We start from the raw sequence: 21,744 nt of genomic DNA, 5'->3' as shown, positions 1-21,744 counted from the left end.
AACAGAAACGAAATTCATTAAGCAATTTGGGTGTGGCTTTAACCTTTAGAACGACTGGTACAAGAATGAAATTGGAGGAAACAAATTTTTTGACCAAGGCGTGGAAATCATAGAAAAAGCCATAATTAACAATTGAAGTGACAAGAGAAGGTTCATGAAAGACAAGCCTTATTGAAGATGAAATCAAGGGCGGTGCTGACGGAAGATTACGGCGAGGAGAGAGAAGGGACAATAGAAATTTGTTAGTTTTTGTTGGATTAGGGGTATTTTTATCTTTTTAATATAAATTAATGATAAAAACCTTTAAAAATGGATAGAGGATTAAAAGGTTAGACAAGGCGGAATTTAAAGACGTGATCATGCATTTTAAAAAACATCAAGGACTAATTAATGTATTCGGACATTATATAAGGATGTAATAACAATTTGGTACATGAATTATAATATAAATTATTGTTAAAATATTTAAATATTTTATTTATTAACCATTTATAATAAAATTATGCCCTAAAAGGAAATAATTTATATTTTTTGCAATTATAAAATTCTTTTAGAATAAAAGAAGTTAAAGATTAAAAATTTAAAATCAATAGCTTTAAATTAAAAAATTCATTGTCAAACCATTGGAATTTACACATGAACATTGTAATTTAGCAATGGATTTTTTCCGTTACTAATATGAAATGCGTATTCCTAGCCATCCCATTTCTAAATTTTGAATTTAATTTCGAAAATATTAACAATTTCTAATAGTGTATGAATTAAATCATTTCATACTAATTAAATTTTTTAAAGCTTTTATTTTTTAAATTTCATAATTATTTCAAAAATTACATCAAAAGTTAAAAAAAATATTTATTGTCTAGGATTTTTTTATTATCACACATGAAAATTACTTGTCTAAACGTATATATATCCATTTCTCATGCACCTAGTCAATAGTTGATTATTATTTAGTAAAAGTATCACATTTATCATATTTTCTATGTTAGCAAAAAGCTACTCATATTTTATTTGCGCTTATTGTTATTATTAAATTCATTGGGTATAGGTAATTCTTTCCTTATCATACATAGTCATGCGTTTGATTAGAAAAAATAAGAGTTCCAAGATTTAATTAATGCAAATTAAAATTAACGAACTCAATTGTCAAAACTATTAAAATTTAGGGGTTAAAGTGATATTTTCCTCTAAAATACAGTATTGCATACCAATTTTAATGGCTAAATCATTAAAAAAATAACTCCAAACTTTACGGATAGTTTTAATTATACCCTAATTGCAACTTTCTTCTCCAGATATCCTGAATTTCAACTTTAATTGTAATAATACTATAATATCAAATTGTATCCAAATTAATGAATAAAATAATTTTGTGGAACCCAATTTAACTTTTTTTTTTCAAATCAGACTCCTTCCCATTACCACTGCTTATAAATAAATAGATATTAAAATACAATAATTTATTTATCTTAAAAATAAAATTTGATTTATTTATATGATATTGATAAGTAATGATTTCCTAAAATAAAATGTCGTAATGAATCAAAATTTATTTTATAAGAGATCTAACTTAAGTATAAACAAAATTTCATGCTTAAAAAATGACAAAACAAGAGCCTAAACTAATATTTTATGTTTATAACTAACTTAATTTATCATTTTACTTGATTTTATGAATTTAAATTCTTAATCAATATTAGTTAGGGTGTTATTAAACGGTGAGTTTTTTTTATTAATATGATATAGGTCTAGTGAAAATAATAATTTATGTATTAAATTATATACAATTTGAAATTAGGGTGATATCTTAAGATAATAAGAGAAGAAATTCAAATTTAAGGCACTATTATAACTATCCCTAAAATTTAAGTTTTTCAACTATTTAACCGATTTTAAAAAATAATTGTATTAAAAATAATGATGTCAGCTACCGTAACGATAAGAAGCAATGACTTTATTGGAAATTGAATGCTTATCTACGGATTTGGAGCGCCAATAAAGCCTCTAATAGAGGAATTTGGTAATTGATTCATTTTTTGAATTTGAAATTTGAATTATAGCATTCACTGTTCAAGAGATTTTACCTTGTTACCAAATTAAGAGGTGATTTGAATTTATGGAATTTAAGTGATAGAATTAAATATTTTACCAACTTATCACATTTGTATTTCTTTTGAGTATTAGCGGAAGGGGATTCGAATTTATTATCAGCTCGTATATGTATCTATCAGTAGATTATACTATGATATATATTCATATATTTGTATTTCTATTATTGGCTTATCATTCCGTGCAAGATCTCCTACATGTATTATATAATTTTTCCAATTCTATCGTTTTAGAAGAGATGAAAATTTCACTTAAAGATAAAATTTTTTGAATTCCATTGGCTTTCATATATTATGGAATTTAAAGTAATTATTTTTATTACTCCCTCTATCCAAAAAAAAAAAAAAGTCAATTTTTTCTTTTTAGTTTATTATAAAATATAGTTCATTTTCATTTTTTGCATTGTAGTTAATCATTAAATTGCCTACTATACTCTTATTAAATTATCTTATTTTCAATAACCCTCATTAATTATTAATTATTATTTCAATACTCATGTGTTATTTAAGTGAGCATAATAAAAAAGTTATATGAATAAAATTGTCCTTTAACCAAAATTTCTTAATCTGTGTGAAAATAGAAAGTAGACACTATCTTTTTGAAACGGAGGTAGTATAATACTTTAAATTCATAAATTTTATTTTTCAACCAAATCATGACATTTGAAATTTCATTGATTTCACAATTTATGAATTTCACATTTCATCAAGTCGTTCTTTAAATAACCCTCATTAATTATTAATTATTATTTCAATACTCATGTGTTATTTAAGTGAGCATAATAAAAAAGTTATATGAATAAAATTGTCCTTTAACCAAAATTTCTTAATCTGTGTGAAAATAGAAAGTAGACACTATCTTTTTGAAATGGAGGTAGTATAATACTTTAAATTCATAAATTTTATTTTTCAACCAAATCATGACATTTGAAATTTCATTGATTTCACAATTTATGAATTTCACATTTCATCAAGTCGTTCTTTAAGCTAAATTTGAATTAATAGTTTATTAAATTAAATGATTAAAAAATGATAGTAAAACCAGATCGTTAAAAAATTATCTTTCTCTAACAAGTTATATACCTTATTGAATTAAGGGTAAGTTCAAATAAACAAATAATTTATTTTATTATTATCTAAATAAATAAAATTTTTTTTGAAAGATAAAATAAATTAACTCACTAATAAGACAAAACCACCATTAACTCACTAATCATTATTATATTGTGGTTTGTGCTGCTAAAAATATATGGTGTATAGTGGGCTTTTCTAATGGGAATTTTATTAATTATATTTGCAGTGGAGTTTTGTTTTCAACTTGTTAATCATATTCTTACTTCATATTTTTCGGAAAAACTATGATTTACCCCTATATTTTACCATAATATAAAACACTCCCCTGCATTATATAAATATGTAGTTTTATCTCTTTTTTTTTTCCTACATGACATTATATTCTTCTATCAATTGTTTATATTTTTCATTAATTAAATTACTATTTTATTCATATATTTTGACAAAAATAATTAATTTTTCCTCATACTTATTTACTATATTATCATTGTATTTTGCCAAAATTAATTGATTTATCATTATATTAAAACTGACAGAAGGATATAACAGTATAATGGAGATAAATGATAAAAATAAAATTATATATTTAAAAAATGCAGGAGAAAAACAAATATTTTGATAAAATATGAGGATAAAATAATAATTTTTTTTTTATTTAGATGGTGCGCAAATAACTGTTAATTGCAAAAATTTCCGTTGTGGTTGTCAGAAGGTTATGGTCTTTCTTCCTTGCCATCTTGTTTCCATATTGCCTGGAAGCACTCTCTATATATAGATTTTTAAATTTTGTTTGCCTACGTGTCTTTTATGTTTTATCCATATAAAAATCGAGCTTAACTTGTTATAAATTAATTAAATATTTATTCTAAATTGGTTCAAGAGCTCATTTTGAATAAATTTCCCCAGCTAGTCCCTTTGTCTCCGAAAATGATCGGAGATTAATCAAATTTACTGCGGACTGTTAAAACGGACGCGGCTGAATAGCTCGTGTATATATAAAAAAAGAGTTCATTTTGAATTGAATTTAAATATGAAAAATATGTTTAACAGGCAAATTATGTATTTATCCTTATTTGATTTGATACCCAATCTAATTTAAGAGAAAAATTACATATATGTTCTGCATAATTTCGTATTTAAGCCGGACATGGCAACAATATAAGAAAATAATAATTTACTAAAATAAAATTTGTTACTAAAAATTTAAGAAAAGGAAAAAAATTGCGTGATAACTACATATTAGTTCATCTGTACATTGCACAAATGATAATATAAAATCTTATTAACACTTAACTGCCTATAATAAATTATTCTCTTAAAATAAAATAATTTAATAATTAAAACTATAAGAATCTTTTTTTTTAGGATTAAAAAAATGGTAAACAATTTAAAAGATGAAAACTAAAATTTCTTTCTATAAGAATCCTTTTATTTAAGAGTTAAAAATTATAAGACTCCTTTTTATTTAAAATTTAATATTTTATTGTTACTGCTGAAATTTCCACTTCTATACCAATGAATTGGGAAAATGCCTAAAACAGAAATTATTATTATATACCAAGCCGCGTTAAGATTACTGTTGCCCTAACAGTAATCTTACAATTTAACCAATTTAGTTTCATTAATTACATTTCTATCCAAAGATATCTTCCCTTTTAAATCCTTTCATTATTCTTTAACTACATTCTTACCCCAATAATATTTTTCTCACTTAACCCTTACATTGTTCTTTAATTATATTTCTATTCAATATTATTTTCTCACTTAACTCTTTTATTATTCTTCAGTTAGGTTGTTGTCATAACTTAATTTTATTATCCATTTCAAATTTATTAAATAATTTTTTTTAATTTATATAAGGAAAGCTTAATATAAGTTTTTCATTGCACTTCTTAAATGCATAATTATAAATATGTGGAATAGTTAATTTTGTAATATACATAATTGATGCACTACTGATTTAAATATAAAAAATTAGTAATAGTTAACCTTTTATTTTTTGTTAATTTGACTTGTTTCCATACTTTTTCATTTTTTTTAATCCAACTATCTTCTCTTATAATATGAAATAATTTAACATGTTTGATAATTCAAATACATAAATTACTATTAACGTTACGTATGTGCATTTACAGTTACCCATCAATACTAATTACTAAATGTTGATAATAATTTAAAATAATAATATTTTAGAATTTTAGAACAATATTTTTTATTTTTATTAGTTCAATCAATAAAATAATAATATTTGATATCCTATTTAAACACAAAATAATAATATCTATATAAATTTAAATTTTTTTTATCTAGATTGACTCAAATTAAAATTTCAAAGATAAAAAATTAATAAAAATTAAATTTTGATTTCATATATAAATTGTTCATTCTCATTTGAGAATATTATATATCGAATAGATTCATATTAAGGCTCCATTTATTTCCATAAAATAATTTGAAAGAAAATATTTTCCACAATTTTCCATTGTTTTGGGGCGTGTAAGAAAATAAGTTAACGAAAAATATTTTCCTGGTTAAAGGAAAATTAAGTAATTTTTTAAGGAAAATAACTTTTCATTTTTCTAGAGAGTAAAACATTTTCCAGAAGTTGACAAACTTTATAAATTCATATTTTTTTAAATTTATTAATCATCGTAGCCACTATTACCAATCACCATTTACCACTGACCACCACCACCGGCCATCACCACCGGCCCCGGTGACATTCATAATTTACATTCTTTTTGCACTCTTTTCATATTTAACAATAAGATTTTTAAATTATAAAATTTTTATTATTATTAATATTTTTTATGGTCTTATGAGATAAAAATTTTAATATTTTTAACCAATTTTCAATATTACAACTAAACAACGAAAAATAAGTCATTTGCAAATATTTTTCAAGGAAAATGTTTTCCATCCAAAATATATTTCAGCAAGTTATTTTCTTGCAAGTTATTTTACAGAAATAAACGGAACATAAAATACTTTTTTTTTTCCTTTTGTGTACATTCACATTAAAAGACTTTAACTGAGATACTAAATAAATAAAATATTAATTTTTACCAAAATAATGAGTCGTGAAATTACAACGAGTAAGTTATTTAAAGCTAATAGATGCAATACTAATTTTAATATTTACTATATATTAGATGCATATATCACTTAATATACATGTAAAAAAAGTTCATTATTATCTATATTATTTCATGTATTAATTATGAATATAAATGGTTTTTTATATTATTTAAATTATAAATTAATGATGAAATTAATTTCATTAATAATCAATTGACTTGGTATTGTTATTTTTTAAAATATTTTAAAATTATTATAGGTTGACAATAAAATTATATTGTGAAAAATATTTATAATAAAATTGTGCCAACTAAAGTAAAGACACACATAAATGGATTTCTAACTCTATTTGGTTAAAAAAACATATTTTGTGCAACAAGTATTTTGAAGAAATAACGTTACCAAGTTGTATAGATACTATCATGACTTCTTATATAATTCTACGTGCATGATAATATCAATATAATATTCATAATATTATCTATAAGTTAAACTATTATATATGAAGTTAACAAACGTGAATTATCATACATAATATTATGTAATACTACATTTCATTATATTATGACATAATTCTAAAATTACATTTATAAATATATAATTTATGGTAACTAAACGTCGAATTGCACTGAGTTATATACTTACATAGACTAGCTTATATATATAAATGTCCTTTCCTGCCTAAGATGCTTATTGCTAGCATAACACAAATTTAAGAAATCTTATGATGGATAACTTGAGCCATTACTAAAAATCCTTTACCCTTTGCCTTTAAGTCAGATAATCCGACAATATCACAATAGTTTTCAACAATGTAATTTGAGATTGAATCCCAAACAAGAAATTGATCAAAACAAATAGAAGCTCTAGTAAGGAAATGAGGTTTCATATTCACTCACCTTCTATCTCGCTTAACCTTAATATCCAGCCTATTTGCGAAAATAATTTTACAATCTGAAATTGAACCAAATTTATAATTGTCCAAATTAGAAGAATAAAAGAGCAGAAACCAAAGCGTAACAATCAATGAAAACACAACCATTTATAGGTATGTGTAGTTGTGCATAAACGAAGCAATATCTAAGAAGAAGAGCCTCAACTATAGAAGGGATCAACACCCTCATGAAAAGTAGATATAGCATAAGAAAAGGAACCTATAGCATGTTTAAAAGTAGCACCAAAGCCCACAAAATCTGAAGATTGAAAAATAGCCACATTGACAAAAACTAATCGTGCAACATTAGCCAAAGCCAGCAAAGACGAAGCAGTAGAGACTTGGGGGGCACTGTTGTACTACTTGACGAGCCAGCGAGCCTCATGAGAAACGAAAGAAACTCATGCAAATATCTTGAGGCTGCCATGTGAATTTGTATAAGAGAGGTGCATGTATTATTTCATAAACTCTCGATATATAAAGTCGATATTTTCATGCATAAATGGCAAAAAAAGTAGCTTTACATAACTCCATTGAGAAAGAAAAATATACATGAAAAAAAAAATAGAAGAACGAGCCATTAGGATTAGTATTAAAAACCCTCCGCACCTCCAAACATTCATAGATAGTAGAAATGAAATAAAACATGATCCATACTCTCATCCAACCTACAAAACAAGCATACCCATCCACATCAATACCCCTCCTCTGTAAATAATCCTTCTTAGGCAACATATTTCTCAAAGCACGCTACATAAAGTCTTTAATGTTTGGAGTGACATTAAGATTTCATACATGACTCCAAATAGCTCTATTGTAGCAAACCAGCTACCTTCATAGTACCCTTACCCTACATGATAACCCTATTTGACCATATACATCCCCTCTTATCATAGTGCCAAAGAAGAGAATTTATCCTTATGTGAATATTAAGAGGAATAGTAAGAATGATCCTCACATCGTACTAAATATATTCATAATATTATCAATATCCCACTTCCTTACACCCTCAACAAAAAGATCATAAACCCTAACAAATTTAATTATAAATGCATTACAATCATCAACCATAAAAAATGCATCCTTAGGAATCCATCCTTGGTAACAAAGATATCTCCCCATAACTCATTGCACACAATAATAGGGATAAGAAAAACACTGATGCAGTGAGAGGGAATGGCCTGTGCCATAGATTTGATAAGGACCTCTCTGCCTGCCTTAAATAAGAACCTATTACTCCATCCATTAAGCCTACTCCATAATCTATCTATCTTTTGAAATACAAAAATTTAATGCTTATTACGCTCAATCAAAGAGGGTAATTTCAGATAACTACTATCCCATTGAAAGATTAAAAACTTTGAGAATATTAGAAATATTGCCTTTCAAATTATTATTAAAATTGGGGCTAAAGAGAATGTCTAATTTCTAAAAATTAACAAATTGACCCTAAGTCGATTCATGTTCATTAAGAATATTCCTAACACTAGCCGCTTCATGTATAGTAGCATCAACAAAGAAAAGGAAATCATTATCAAAAAGTAAATATAAAACCCAGGGACACCTAATCGACACTTTACACCCATGAACTAACCCTCTACTTTCAGCATTCTTAAATAATAAAGGCCTTCCAAGACCATAAGAAAAAGATAAGTGAAAAGCGGATCACCCTACCTCAGGCCTCTCTTCGGAACAATAGAACTCACTATATTCCCATTAACATTAATCATACAAGGCACATCTATGACACACATATATAACCAACCTAGCCATTACTTAGAAAACCCAAAATATCAAAGTATATCTCTCGAATAATCCCAATTAACCCTATCACAAGCTTTATTAATATTAAATTCTAGTAGTTTTTTTTTTTTAACTTAGGAAAGGTCTCAAATGCAATAAGGATATTATTAGTGATCAGACAACCAGGAACAACGACAGACTGATTATGAGAAGTAACTTTGGATAAAAATTTTTAAACCTATTAGCAAGTAACTTAGAGAGGATTTTATAAGCACGTAGCAAAGCACATTATGTCAACTCCTAAGAATAGTCTCTTTTTTATAGAATTAAAACAATAGTGGTATCAGTTAAAGTTTTTTTTGGAAAAGTACCTTGTTCATGCCACGGCCTGCATTCCTCCACATATCATTGCCTAAAATATGGCAAAACTTATAGAAGTCTAGATTTAGCCCATTTGGCCCGAAAGCCTTATTTGGGTGCATTTAGAAAATAACCTCTTTAAATTCATTATTGGTGAATGGAGCTGTCAAAACATCATTATCTTCTTTACTAACTCGTGGAATCAAGCTTAATAACTTGTCCCGATTAGAGGTAGATCTCACAAAACATCAGTAAAATATATCAATCAAATTATTTAGCTCCATCAAATTCGAAACCCACTGCCCATTTTCATACATCAGTTTATCAATTTTATTACATCTTCTTCTTGTCTTAATTTGATTATGAAAAAAATTTGTAAATTTATCCCCTTTTCTTTTTACCAAAATAGCTTTGCCTATTGCCGACACTGAAGTTCATCCTTCGCTAAGAACTTCAACCATTCATCATTTAATGAGAGAATTGTTGGCTCATCGAGATCATCAATCTAAGCATTTAAAATATTTTTTATAAGCCTCTTCCTTCACCAAAACTCTTTGTTTTTATGGTTGCCCCCAATTTACGAAGTCAATAACTATATCCTATTTATGAATGACATCGACGACATGTTCCCTTATTAAAGAAAATTGTATCACCTGTTTAAATTTATGATCAGTAAGTCATGCATTATCAAACTTAAAAACTCGATGCTGATTGTAAAAAAGATGACAGTCAGTTTAATTAATGACGAGGCATGGTCTGAAGTCGGAGCAACCAAATTAGAACAAATAACATCAGAAAACAGTTTTACCCAACTATCATTCGCCATGGCTCTATCAAGCTTCTTTTGATATAATACTGAGAACCCTCTCTATAAGTCCACGTAAAATACATGAGAGGTAAATCCCTAAGATTAGCACCATTCAAAGCCTCCCTAAAATTGTTCATTAGGAAGAACGATATCAGTGCATCTCTCATCTTGAGTCCAAAATAATGTCATTGTAATCCCCCATACACAACCAATGAGCTGATTACAAACAGCTAAACCCCGAATTAAATTCCATTGTGCAAGCCTCCAATTACTCTTTGGGAATCCATAATAATTGGTAAGTCTCCAAGTAGCATCTGGATCTTGAAATTAAGTTCCATGGTGCAAGCCTCTAATTGCTCTTTGGGAATCCATAATAATTGGTAAGTCTCCAAGTAGCATCTGGATCCTGAATAGTGTAATTAATAAAATTTCAAGAACAACCATTAATAGACAAGTTACAGTATCCTTCCATAATAAGGACAAACCACCTCTTACACCTGAACTATCCACTAAAAAGCAACTATCAAAATGAAGCAAATTCCAAATCGCCTCCATATGAACCCTATGCATCTTAGTTTCTATAAGAAAAATAATTTTTGGCTTGTTACTTAAAGTCGAGTCTTTTAAAACTTGAACTGTATGAGAGTTGACGCCAATAGTTCTAACTAAGGATTTTCATGGCTTTCGACTATGCCATTTCTTAGGATTAGCCATTGGTTTCAAACCTCTCGATGAAGCCATCAAAGGGGAGTTAGCAGTTGAATCCTTAATAAAGGAAACACCCATAGTTAGCAATGTTCCTATGGTTTTTAATATATAATTATTCTCAAATGAATTTTCATTTTGAAAAAAAAACAAAATGGAAAATTATTAAAATTAACATAATAAACATTAGAGATGAGAATATATAGTTACTAACTGAAAATTGGATCGAATTGATCCATTTCTTGATAGTGGAATTGGAGAGAGAAAGAGAACTAGAACCCAAAGCAACAAAACTCGTCAACATGGATATGAAAGCGAGAGTGGTATGATTCAATTTGTTATTTTAGAAACTTAGTTACCGATTAGTTTCGTCAGAGAAAACTATTTGGTTTTTGGTTATTATATATGCACTAACCGAATTTATTTTTATGCCCGAAATAACTACTTTAGTTTGAAATAACTAAATCCAATTAGTTGTATTTGGTCTTTATTATATTCATTTTTCAGATTTGGATGCCATAAAAAGATATACAGTTAAATTGAAACTAAACTAGTTTGATTTGATTTGGCTTGATTAATTGAATGTAAACGCCGTAATAAATATATTAAAATATGTCATCTAGAAGTAGAAGAAACAGGAATAAACAAATGAAGAAGCATAATTATTTGCTTTAAATATTGGTTTAAATTACTTTGACAAATTAATAGTTAGCAAAATCTTAAATATGAAAAAATACAATTAAAATGGAAAAAAGTAATAATTCCAACTCAATATTGATAGCACTCTAATATCGTGCCAAGTCACCTTCCATGCTTCAAAAGTTATATATTTAATTTAATGTAGATAGAAAGATTGTTTGGCCTCATACGTTACATGGTCCTTATTATATCAAAGATAAATTATTTAGTCCTTAAAAATATAGGAATAAACTCCAATTTGGTCTCTGAACTTATTTAGTAGGATAAAAAAAGGTCAGATTTGACCTTTTGGGCCAATTTAACCCTTGAATTTGTATAAAATGATTAAAAATGATCGATTTCACTTTTTAGGACAATTTAACCCTTGAACTTATTTAAAATAATTAAAAAAAACATATTTGATATTTTTAGTCAATTTGACATCTAATTCTTCATTGTATTTACAATGTGAAAATCATTATGATTAAAAAAAAATCACATTTGACATTTTGAGTCAATTTAACCTCTAATTCTTCATTGTACTTACAACATGTAAATCATTATCTTTTATTAAAACTATAGTTGGGATCAAGGTGACTAATTTATTAAAAAATTAATTAATTATAAAATATAGAAAAATGATATATGAAGTGTATTGTGTCTCTTTTTACCTTGATTGATAGTTTTGAGTTTATAAATATGTATTAATTTGAACATTTTAAAATTAACCTATATTACTGGGTCACCACTTATGAAATCTATGAATTTTTCATGTTAAATAAATTAAAATTATAATGTATGATTATAAATTTATTATATTTACAAGAAATTTGATCTGATTGTTCTTAGTGTAGGACAAAAAAAGATAAAAGTTAACATTTTAAATTAAACCAATTATTAATTTATAAAAATCAAAACAAATTCAAGGGTTAAATTGGCCTAAAAAGTGAAATCGGATCTTTTTAATCATTTTATGCAACATTAAGGGCTAAATTGGTGTAAAATGTCAAATCTGACCTTTTTGATTCTACTAAACAAGTTCAGTGAACAAATTGAATTTTATTCCAAAAATATAATAAAATTAATTATTCATTCCATTATGAATTAATGTGATTTCCTTTTGAATATGAAAGTGCTTATAATATTAATAACATCAAAATGTAAAGCATCACAGATAATGGATGGCGGGATAATACCCCATTCCATCAAACCAGACATAGAAACAGCCGCCCAAGCCAAAACATGGGCACACTGATTCGCTGATCTCTTCACAAACAAAATAGACACAGTAGAGACTTCTCGAATGAGCCATCTATAATCTTAAACCAAAAGACCAAAATAGAAATGATCAGCAGCTATACTAAGTAAAGATTGAACCACCCGCAGGCAATCACTTTCCACCACCACCTGCCTTCCACAAAAATTATTCCTTAACCAACTTAAGACCTCTCTAATACCCAAAGCTCAGCAAGAGCAGGGTTTGTCGCATTATTCAAAGCACACATCCTAAACACAAACACTGCATGTCTAGCACTATCTAACTAATACCTGCCCGCAAAGAGAAACCATCCCATGCAATATCTATATTGATCTTCACAATAGCACTACAAGGAGGTTTCCATGTCAAAACTGAGTCACTTAGTAGTTGAGTTATGGAGAACTTTTTATAGTGTTGCGCCTACGTCCACTCATGACGGTAATTGAAAGCACGATGTGTTAACCTTTGTGGATGACACTTGATGAGCCTTCCATACAACCTAATTGCGACTTTGCCATAGTTCCCAGGCCACCATAAACACCCTCCTTCGCTGCTCCTTATCATATGCATTAGAAAAATTCAATAGCCATGTTGGACATCGACATTGACCACCTGCCAGTCAAACCCTGCAACACTCCAACTCTCCATTGCAAACGGGCACTGTAATATAACATGAACCACTAATTCCTCACCAATATTACACATAGGTGAACATATATCAACCTCAACTTTTCATTTCAACAAATTCAATCGCACATGTAATAGATTTGTAGCCAGTCACCACATAAAGTTTGACACCTTTGCAGGCACTTCCGCCCGCCAAACCTTATGCCACAACTCTTGAGATAACAAAGTGCCATAGTCCATCAATACCATATAAGCACTGATATCCCGATTTCACAGAATAAACACCCTTTGACTTCCATATACCCAAGACCAGTTATCCTTAACATCAGTCAGACTCAAAGGAATTTTACATATTAAGCCAATCTCCTGCGTAGTAAACAAAGAGCCCAAAACCTCCATATCCTATCTTTTTTTACCTGGCAAAAATAAACTTGCAACACAAATATCCTCAAGGCCAATATTGTTAGGAGACAAAACATATGGAGAAGACACATCAGGCAACGAAAGAGAAGAAAAATCGTTGCATTCTTGCCATTCCCAATACACGCCATAAGTAGCCACTCCTTAACAACACTTTACCATCAAGCGCATTGTGCCATATGGAGCTTGGATTCGATCCCAGCTGTGTCTCCAATTGTGAAGTATTTGGAAAATACCTGGCTTTATATAAACGTGAAACCAACGCCGTAGGTTGGCTAAGAAACCTCTAGCCCTGCTTTACCAACAAAGTGACATTAAAATCCCTTAAACATTTAAATCCAACGCCACCATCCTCCTTTCGCATGCAGAGGTTGTGCCAAGACACCCATCAAATCCCAGCTTTTGCATTGTTACTGCTAGTCCATCAAAAACCATTCGTTGCTTTTTTGATAGTGTCAAATATAGAGATAGGGAGTAAAAAAAAAAATCAAGTAGTTAGGTACCACTTGAGCAATTATTTTCAATAAAACTTCTTTTCCAGCCTATTATTGCATCTTACGCTTCCACCTTTGAAGACGTTTCAGCAGCTTGTCAATAATATGAGTGAAAACCATCTTCTTATTTTGCTCGATAATAGAGGGTAAGCCTCTAGGGACAAAAGCACTCTGGGACTCATAAATAACATGAGATAAACAAGCCTTCATCCTATTAGCTAAGGTCTTACTGACGATTTTATCGATAACATTGCATAAAAAAACAAGCCACAAGTCAGACACAAACTCTGGATTGTTTTTCTTTGGAATTAAAACAATATGCGTCTCATTAGTTCCTAATAAACAAGCTCCATGATTCAGACAATCCAAACAAGCCCGACTCACCTCCTGCCCGACCACATTGAATTAATGTGATTCGAATTATTAATTATATGAACACATGCATTAACAAAGCTTTTATTTTTCTCAAATCCTCCATCCCTCTCAAAAAAAAAAAAAAAAAAAAAAAACTCAAAATTTCTTTTTCTTTTTATAGATTTTAGGGCTTTAGATTTTGTTGACAATATGTAGATATATTAAACTTTTCCTTTGAAATTAATAATTAAAATCACTTTAATTAGATGAAAGGATTGAATAGTTCATATTTTCAAACTAATTTTCTTTTTCACCGACCTTTTTAGGTTGGCTCTTTGAGATCAATAGAACAAATATTTAGCATTCTATCCCACATTAAAAATTAAATAACGTATTTTTCAAATTAGATACTAACTAGTATATAAAGTCAAACTTCGGAGAAAATCAACAAGTTTAAAATTGTAAACTCAATTAAAATTTAGAAAGGATTCACTAAATTGATAATTTAAGACTATAGATGAAACTGATATTTAAGTTACAATAATCCTAAAAGTTTTCATTTTGATTTTGATTTTAATCTCAAGTCAATTGATTCCAAAGCAATTTTAATGACTGGAGATGAAGTTGAGACTTTAAATTAACTAATCTCTGAAGTTATAATTTTAATCTTGATCTTAATTGAATCGAACCAAGTAAATCTCGGTCATAATAACCTCATTAGCAATTAAATAATATATGTTTGAAATTAGATACTAATCGGTATATAAAGTCAAATTTGAGAGAAAATCAACAAGTTTGAGGTTGTAAACTCAACTAAAACTTTAGAAAGGGTTCACTGAATTAAAAATTTAGGATTAGAGATGAAATTGAGATTTAATTACAATGATTCTAAAAGTTCTGACTTTAATTTTGAACTCATCTCATCAAATTTCAAATCAATCTGGATGACTGGAGATAAAATTGATATTTTAAATTAAACTAATCTCTAAAGCTTCGATTTTAATTTTGATCCTAATTCAATCGAATCCAAATCAATCTCCATTGGTGATAAAGGACTTAACAACTCTTGTCCTATTTCAAGACTGGAGATGAAGTTGAGATTTTAAATTAACTAATCTGTGAAGTTATAATTTTAATCTTGATCTTAATTGAATCGAACCAAGTCAATCTCGGTCATAATAACCTTATCAGCAATTAAATAATATATGTTTGAAATTAGATACTAACCGGTATATAAAGTCAAATTTGGGAGAAAATCAACAAGTTTGAGGTTGTAAACTTAACTAAAACTTTAGAAAGGATTCACTGAATTAAAAATTTAGGATTAGAGATGAAATTGAGATTTAATTACAATGATTCTAAAAGTTTTGACTTTAATTCTAATCTCATCTCATCAAATTTCAAATCAATCTGGATGACTGGAGATAAAATTGAGATTTTAAATTAAACTAATCCCTAAAGCTTCGATTTTAATTTTGATCCCAATTCAATCGAATCCAAATCAATCTCCATTAGTGATAAAGGACTTAACAACTCTTGTCCTATTTCAATTAGATCCTTTTGCAATCTCAAATCCTTGGAAAGAACCAAAACTTGATTCTCCTAATCCGGTTCAGATAAGTATTCTTAAGTCAATTTGAATCCGAATTTTTCTTTATCGATTTGGGTCAAAAGCGGACTAGTAGCCACCCCGGGCCAAAATTTAGAAACCCTAGGATCGGTCTGACAGCCAAAATGACAATGAGAAGAAGAAATTAAAAAAAAAAAAAAAAAAACTCGTAATAGACAAATAAATGCAATAAACCTCTCATCTCACAACACCGCACTGTACACTAGTATTTTTTCTTCCGTGCATTTTATAATCTTGATATATATATAATTAATTATTTATATATATTTGCACTTCTTCTTTGGTTGCCGTGTTCTCTCTCAGTGTTTGTTCTTCTTCTCCGCCTCCTTTGTTTTTCTGTCCCTGTGCCTCAGTTTTTGAACCCATCCATTGTGTTGCAATGGTTTTCTTGGATTTACCAAGGAGGAGAAGCCATTGTTATTGTTGATTAAACCACTACAAATGAACCAACCTAGAAAATTTTTTGTTTTAGTTTTAACCAACATAGTAATTAATATCTTCTTCTTCCTCCAATATCATCATCTCCAAATTGTTTGCTTTTGCTGATTATAATGATGAGGTCTGTGCTCTTTTCTGTTCTGCTGCTTCCTCAATATATATTTTATGTATAGTTGTCTGTTTCTCTGATTATCCTGTGATATATTATAAAAATTGATAATGATAATCCATCTTGATAAATTGATAGATGGATTGATGGATCCAGGTTTGTTTCTTTTTCTTGAGTTAGAAAGAGATTTTTGTTTGCAGATTGCAGATATGGTGAAAGTAGCAATGCACTAAAGAGCGTAGGATGTGGGTATTAATCAATTCCTCGTTTCAATCAGTCACCATTGTTGATTCATCTGTGGACAATCTCCAGATCCAATCTGTCCTAAAAAAATTCCTTAAAATCTTAATTTTTGCGGTTGTTTTCTTCTTCCATGGATTCTGAGCCATGAGTTCTTGTAATTCTCATTTTCTTTATCTAGAGTGGATCAAAAGCTGGATCTCTCCTTTAACTGTTGCTGGACCACTTCTCCTTCTCTTCTCCTTTCTCCTCTCTCTGTCTCTCTCTCTTTCTCTGTCTCTCTCTCTCTCTCCCCACTGGTTTAGCAATTTTGTTCACAGTTAAAAAACAAATGTGTGTTCTGTTTATTAAAATTTTTAATTTCAATCACTTTCAATTCACTAATTGTTCATGAAAGAATTCTGTTTACTTTTATCAATTGCTTTCATATTGTATCAGTACTTCTTTTAATTGAATTTGATTTTCTTTTTGTTGCAGATATCAGAGAGTAAGCCCAGATTGTCTTCCCTTGAGTAATGGCAAAAAACCCAACAATGAAAATGGCAGATCGATATCAAATGGATTAACTACTACTAGTTTTGAAACTAAAGGTTTTAGATTCAGATCCCCGTCTAGAACCCAAGATCACCACAACCACCACCAGCATCACCTTCATAACGGCGGTTCAAGCCCTCCGCACTCTGACAACAACAAAAACCAGACACAGAAAAATGATGCTAGTCCCAGCCCTAGCCCAAGCCGTGGTGGAACCACCTGTAGTGGCGATGTGTTATTGCAATGGGGACAAAAAAAGAGGTCAAGAGCGTCGAGGTCGGAGATCCGATCACTTGCCGACGAGTCATCGTCTTCTATTCAAGCAAGGCAACCTATTAGCAAACTCGCTGGAAGAACAGATAGTAAACTCTCCAGTACGCCTACTATGCCGCCTCCGCCGCCTCCACCACCGCCACAACAGTACAATAATAGTAGATGTGGCAATCTTAGGAAAGAAAGCTCTGCGTTTGGCTCCCAGAGGTATAATTTAGTTGAAAACTTCCAATTCTGGTTTATTTTTTCTTTTTTAAATTTTGTGTATGAATTAATTCATAATTACATCATCAAGATTATATGTGGATCTTGTTTGATACTTGATAAACCTTTCATTTCTATAAATTTTTGTATTTGTTTCTTTTTACTTAATTTTTTTGGGATGATTTTTCAGATTTTGCCTTTTCTTTTTGAAAATCTCTGAAAATATGTTTTTTATTTAATTTTGGGTTTTGGATTTAAACCATGGCATAGTTTTTTAAGATTCTCTCTTTTCATTTCATTCATTTCCAGTTGTTGAAGAGCACTTTTTTCCTCTGTTGAATGATTTACCTTTCTACCCCTGGAAAGATTGGAGAATATATCACTCAATCTCTCTCTCTCTCTCTCCCTTCACCCTTCACCTATTGGTATTTTGTTGGGTATCCAAGAAGTAGCCCATCTTATGTTATTTCATTTTGCTGTGCTCTGCTTTGTTCTTGCTTTGCTTGCCATGCTTGATATGATGGAGTCAAGGTAAGTTACCACTCATGATAGGAAAATTTTATTATTATTATTCCTTTCTTTTGTGCCTCTCGCTTATGTCATGGCTCTTGTGTCCTTATCTTGAGACTTTAACCATCTCTTTTAATGGAGTAGTATTTATTTTTATTTTGATGTGTTAGAATTTATGTATTTCTTAAGAAATCTTTTTTTTTTTTTTCGTTTTCTTTTTCCATTCCCTTATTTCCCCTTTTGTTTTTAGAAGAACATGGTTTTATGATAGATAGATAGATATAGTGTAATGTGTGTACTAGTAGTTTAATAATGAGGTTTTGAGATGCTTTTCTTGTTTCTGTTTAGGTCATTAGGTGGGTATTGAATTCTTTCCTTTTCTTTTATTCTCTACTACCCCCATCATGATTCATTTGTTTTTGGTTTGTAGTGCTTCATCTACTTTTATCAAGTCTAAACCCTCTTTACCTTTTTAGTTTATCAGCCAAGACAAACAAACAAAGCAATTTCTTCATCAATTGCATCTTTTTCTTGTTTGATTTGGCTATGACCAGGAATTTAGAAAAGAGATCTGCTGCTGCAAATGGGTCCCCATCGAGAAATAGTGGTAGCAGTAACCGGGCTGTTTCTAGATCTATGGCCGGAAAGCGATCTCCTCCAACCCCAGATAAAAGTGATAGGAAGATAACTGCTAGCTCTAGACCAGCAAAAGATGAGAAACCTAATGGATCACAAGCTGATCACACAAATCGTGCTGATTCGACCCCAACACAATCAGAACAAGAAGCTGTTGTTAATAACACTGCCTCAACAACAACTGCTGGAGAAAAGTTGAATGCTGAAGTTATTGAATGGCCAAGAATTTATATTGCTTTGTCAAGAAAAGAAAAAGAAGATGATTTCTTTGCAATGAAAGGCACAAAACTGCCTCAAAGACCAAAGAAAAGAGCCAAGAACATTGATAAGACACTTCAGGTAAAATATATACATATCTAGAAAATATTTATATATATATACATATATATATATATATAAATATATATATATATATATATATATATATATTTTTGAGTGGTGTTCTTTTGTTGCTTATCTTTTTCCTTCACAAGCGTGCATTTTTTATCTTCTTTGTGAGTAGATGATAACGAAGATGCTGTGCGTTGTGTGTTTTTGGCAGTATTGTTTTCCCGGGATGTGGCTATCTGATTTGACAAAGAGTAGGTATGAGGTTAGAGAGAAGAAATGCGTGAAAAAGGTAAATACAGTCTTTAGCTTCCTATGCACCCTGTTTACCTCTTTTGAAGCATTGAACACAAATTTAATTATAGATTGAAAATTTTCATTTGAGCAAGTCATTGAAATGCCCGAGTATTTTAGATTGGCAACATATTAATTTTTTAATGGTTTTTCATCAAATATAAATGACTATTTATTTTTATTCAAATGGATCTTAAAAGCTGGGAAATGAAATATTTGAAATATGGGAAATACAAACTCTAATTATCATAATAGAATGATCATCAAATAACAGGCACATGCCTGGGTTACTGTCATTTACTTTAATGAAACATTGGTGTGGCTGGCTCATTTATTTGTGTTAGGCGTGGTAGACACGAATCCCAGCTTTATGTATGCGTGTGATTTGTACTTTGTAGTTATGGGTCCTACTCTTACCTAATCAATCTTTCTACCACAAGATCTGTTAATTTATTTTCTTGCTTGATTAAAGAAATTAAGCTTTCTTTTATTCAAATAATCAAGAACTGTTCATGAGCCCTTTTGAGACACACGCATACTAGTAAATTAGCAATAATATATTAATGGGGACGGTGTGGATTATATAAAATACTTTATCAAAAGGAGAAGGTGGAGATTATAATACATGAAGGGAAATAGCAAGAATACATAGGAAAAGGGTTTTGTTGGAGTTATTATTATTTATTATTTAACTAGAAATATGTCTGAATGGAGTTAGTGGTTGAAGGGAAATGACAATAAGGGTCTCAGTTTAGGGTATACCTGTACATGGGTCGAGTTTAAGCCTGGACAATATATCATATTTTCGAAGGTTTTCCACCTGCTCGATCCATAATTTTCTTCGTGATTGAGCCAGATCTGGCGCAAATAGGTTTAGTCTCCATTGTGCTTCTTGGCTAAATGCCTAACCACTATAATCATGCTGTTATTATTAATATGCATGCTTATGTACAACCATCCGATTATGAAGACTAAAATCGGTTTCTTCATGAATATAGCAGCAAAAGAGAAGGGGATTAAAGGGAATGGAGAGCATGGACAGTGAATCCGAATAGTAATCCTCAATTCTAATCATGACAAGAAGAGAAAAAGAAGACCCCTTCTTGAGTCTTCTTCCAAGCTGCTGCTGCGAAATTGCATAATGGGTAGGCTCCACATCCACTCTTGGTGAAATTTTTCTTCTTGCCCTGCTGTTGATTATATGTCACGAGAGATACAGATGAGTTGAGAATCAAGTTTTGAAAATGTTGATTGGCGGGTCATATGTCACTGTCCGGCACTTATGGATAGATTGGAAGGAGACAGGTGTAAGTCACAAGAACAAATGATGTTTCCACAGTTAGAGAGGCTCAACAGACCATTGGTTGGGACAGTTCAGCAAACTTACTCACTTGTACACTGCAACCTGCCAGAGGGCGTTTTGGTCAATTTTTGTGTTAAAAAAATTCCTTGGTTCAATTTATGCCATTTTCCTGTGCAAAGCCTCTTTTTGCAGTTTTATTACCATCTTTAGTGGCAAAGTTGTTTTTATTTTATTTTATTTTATTTGTTCAGCATATATATATATATATATATATATATAGTTTTACATCTTCAATTATTATTATTAACAAAAAAAAAAAAAAAAAAGAGTTAACCATATATTGACTAAATAAAGCAAAATCTTATTCTTGATCAAATAAAAAAGAAACCTACTTTAGTACTGTTATGACTAGAACTTGCACTATTTCCAATTTACTACCACTATAATGAGAATGACGATAATATAGTTTTGTTTTACATTAACTCGAAATTATCAAAGTTATATTATGGTAATTTAATTCATACCAGTAAAATTTATTTCTAAAATTTCCTTCCATCTAATAGTTAAAACTTCCTTTCAACTTAGACTCATCCAAATGGTTC

The 21,744-nt window shown here is 29.6% G+C and overlaps 1 protein-coding gene across 2 annotated transcripts; it reads left to right on the top strand.

Moving 5' to 3' along the window:
- Positions 1-16,482: 16,482 nt before the first annotated feature.
- Positions 16,483-21,320, top strand: LOC105647206 (Serine/Threonine-kinase, putative (DUF1639)). Of its 2 annotated transcripts, none has more exons than XM_012233212.4 (5): positions 16,483-16,833; positions 17,539-18,075; positions 19,137-19,557; positions 19,760-19,837; positions 20,841-21,320. In XM_012233212.4, exons 1-5 carry the CDS (start codon positions 16,826-16,828, stop codon positions 20,892-20,894), a joined length of 1,098 nt encoding a protein of 365 aa, XP_012088602.1. In that variant the 5' UTR covers positions 16,483-16,825; the 3' UTR covers positions 20,895-21,320. The 2 variants fall into 2 exon arrangements, with proteins under 2 accessions (XP_012088602.1, XP_012088601.1); XM_012233211.4 differs by having other exon boundaries at positions 16,485-16,833; positions 20,838-21,320.
- The last annotated feature ends 424 nt before the right edge of the window (positions 21,321-21,744 follow it).

Source organism: Jatropha curcas, chromosome 10 (genome assembly GCF_041381405.1).
Source record: "Jatropha curcas cultivar XTBG-Jc1 chromosome 10, XTBG_Jcur_1.0, whole genome shotgun sequence".
Classification (NCBI taxonomy): domain Eukaryota; kingdom Viridiplantae; phylum Streptophyta; class Magnoliopsida; order Malpighiales; family Euphorbiaceae; genus Jatropha; species Jatropha curcas.
This window is presented reverse-complemented; position numbering and strand designations above follow the sequence as displayed.

What these genes read in the sequence shown, in the direction of transcription:
- LOC105647206 (XM_012233211.4), top strand. An exon ending in ACATTGATAAGACACTTCAG is followed by an intron (nt 19,558 to 19,759) that starts GTAAAATATATA and finishes TGTTTTTGGCAG; the next exon opens with TATTGTTTTCCCGGGATGTG. An exon ending in AGAAGAAATGCGTGAAAAAG is followed by an intron (nt 19,838 to 20,837) that starts GTAAATACAGTC and finishes TCATGAATATAG; the next exon opens with CAGCAAAAGAGAAGGGGATT.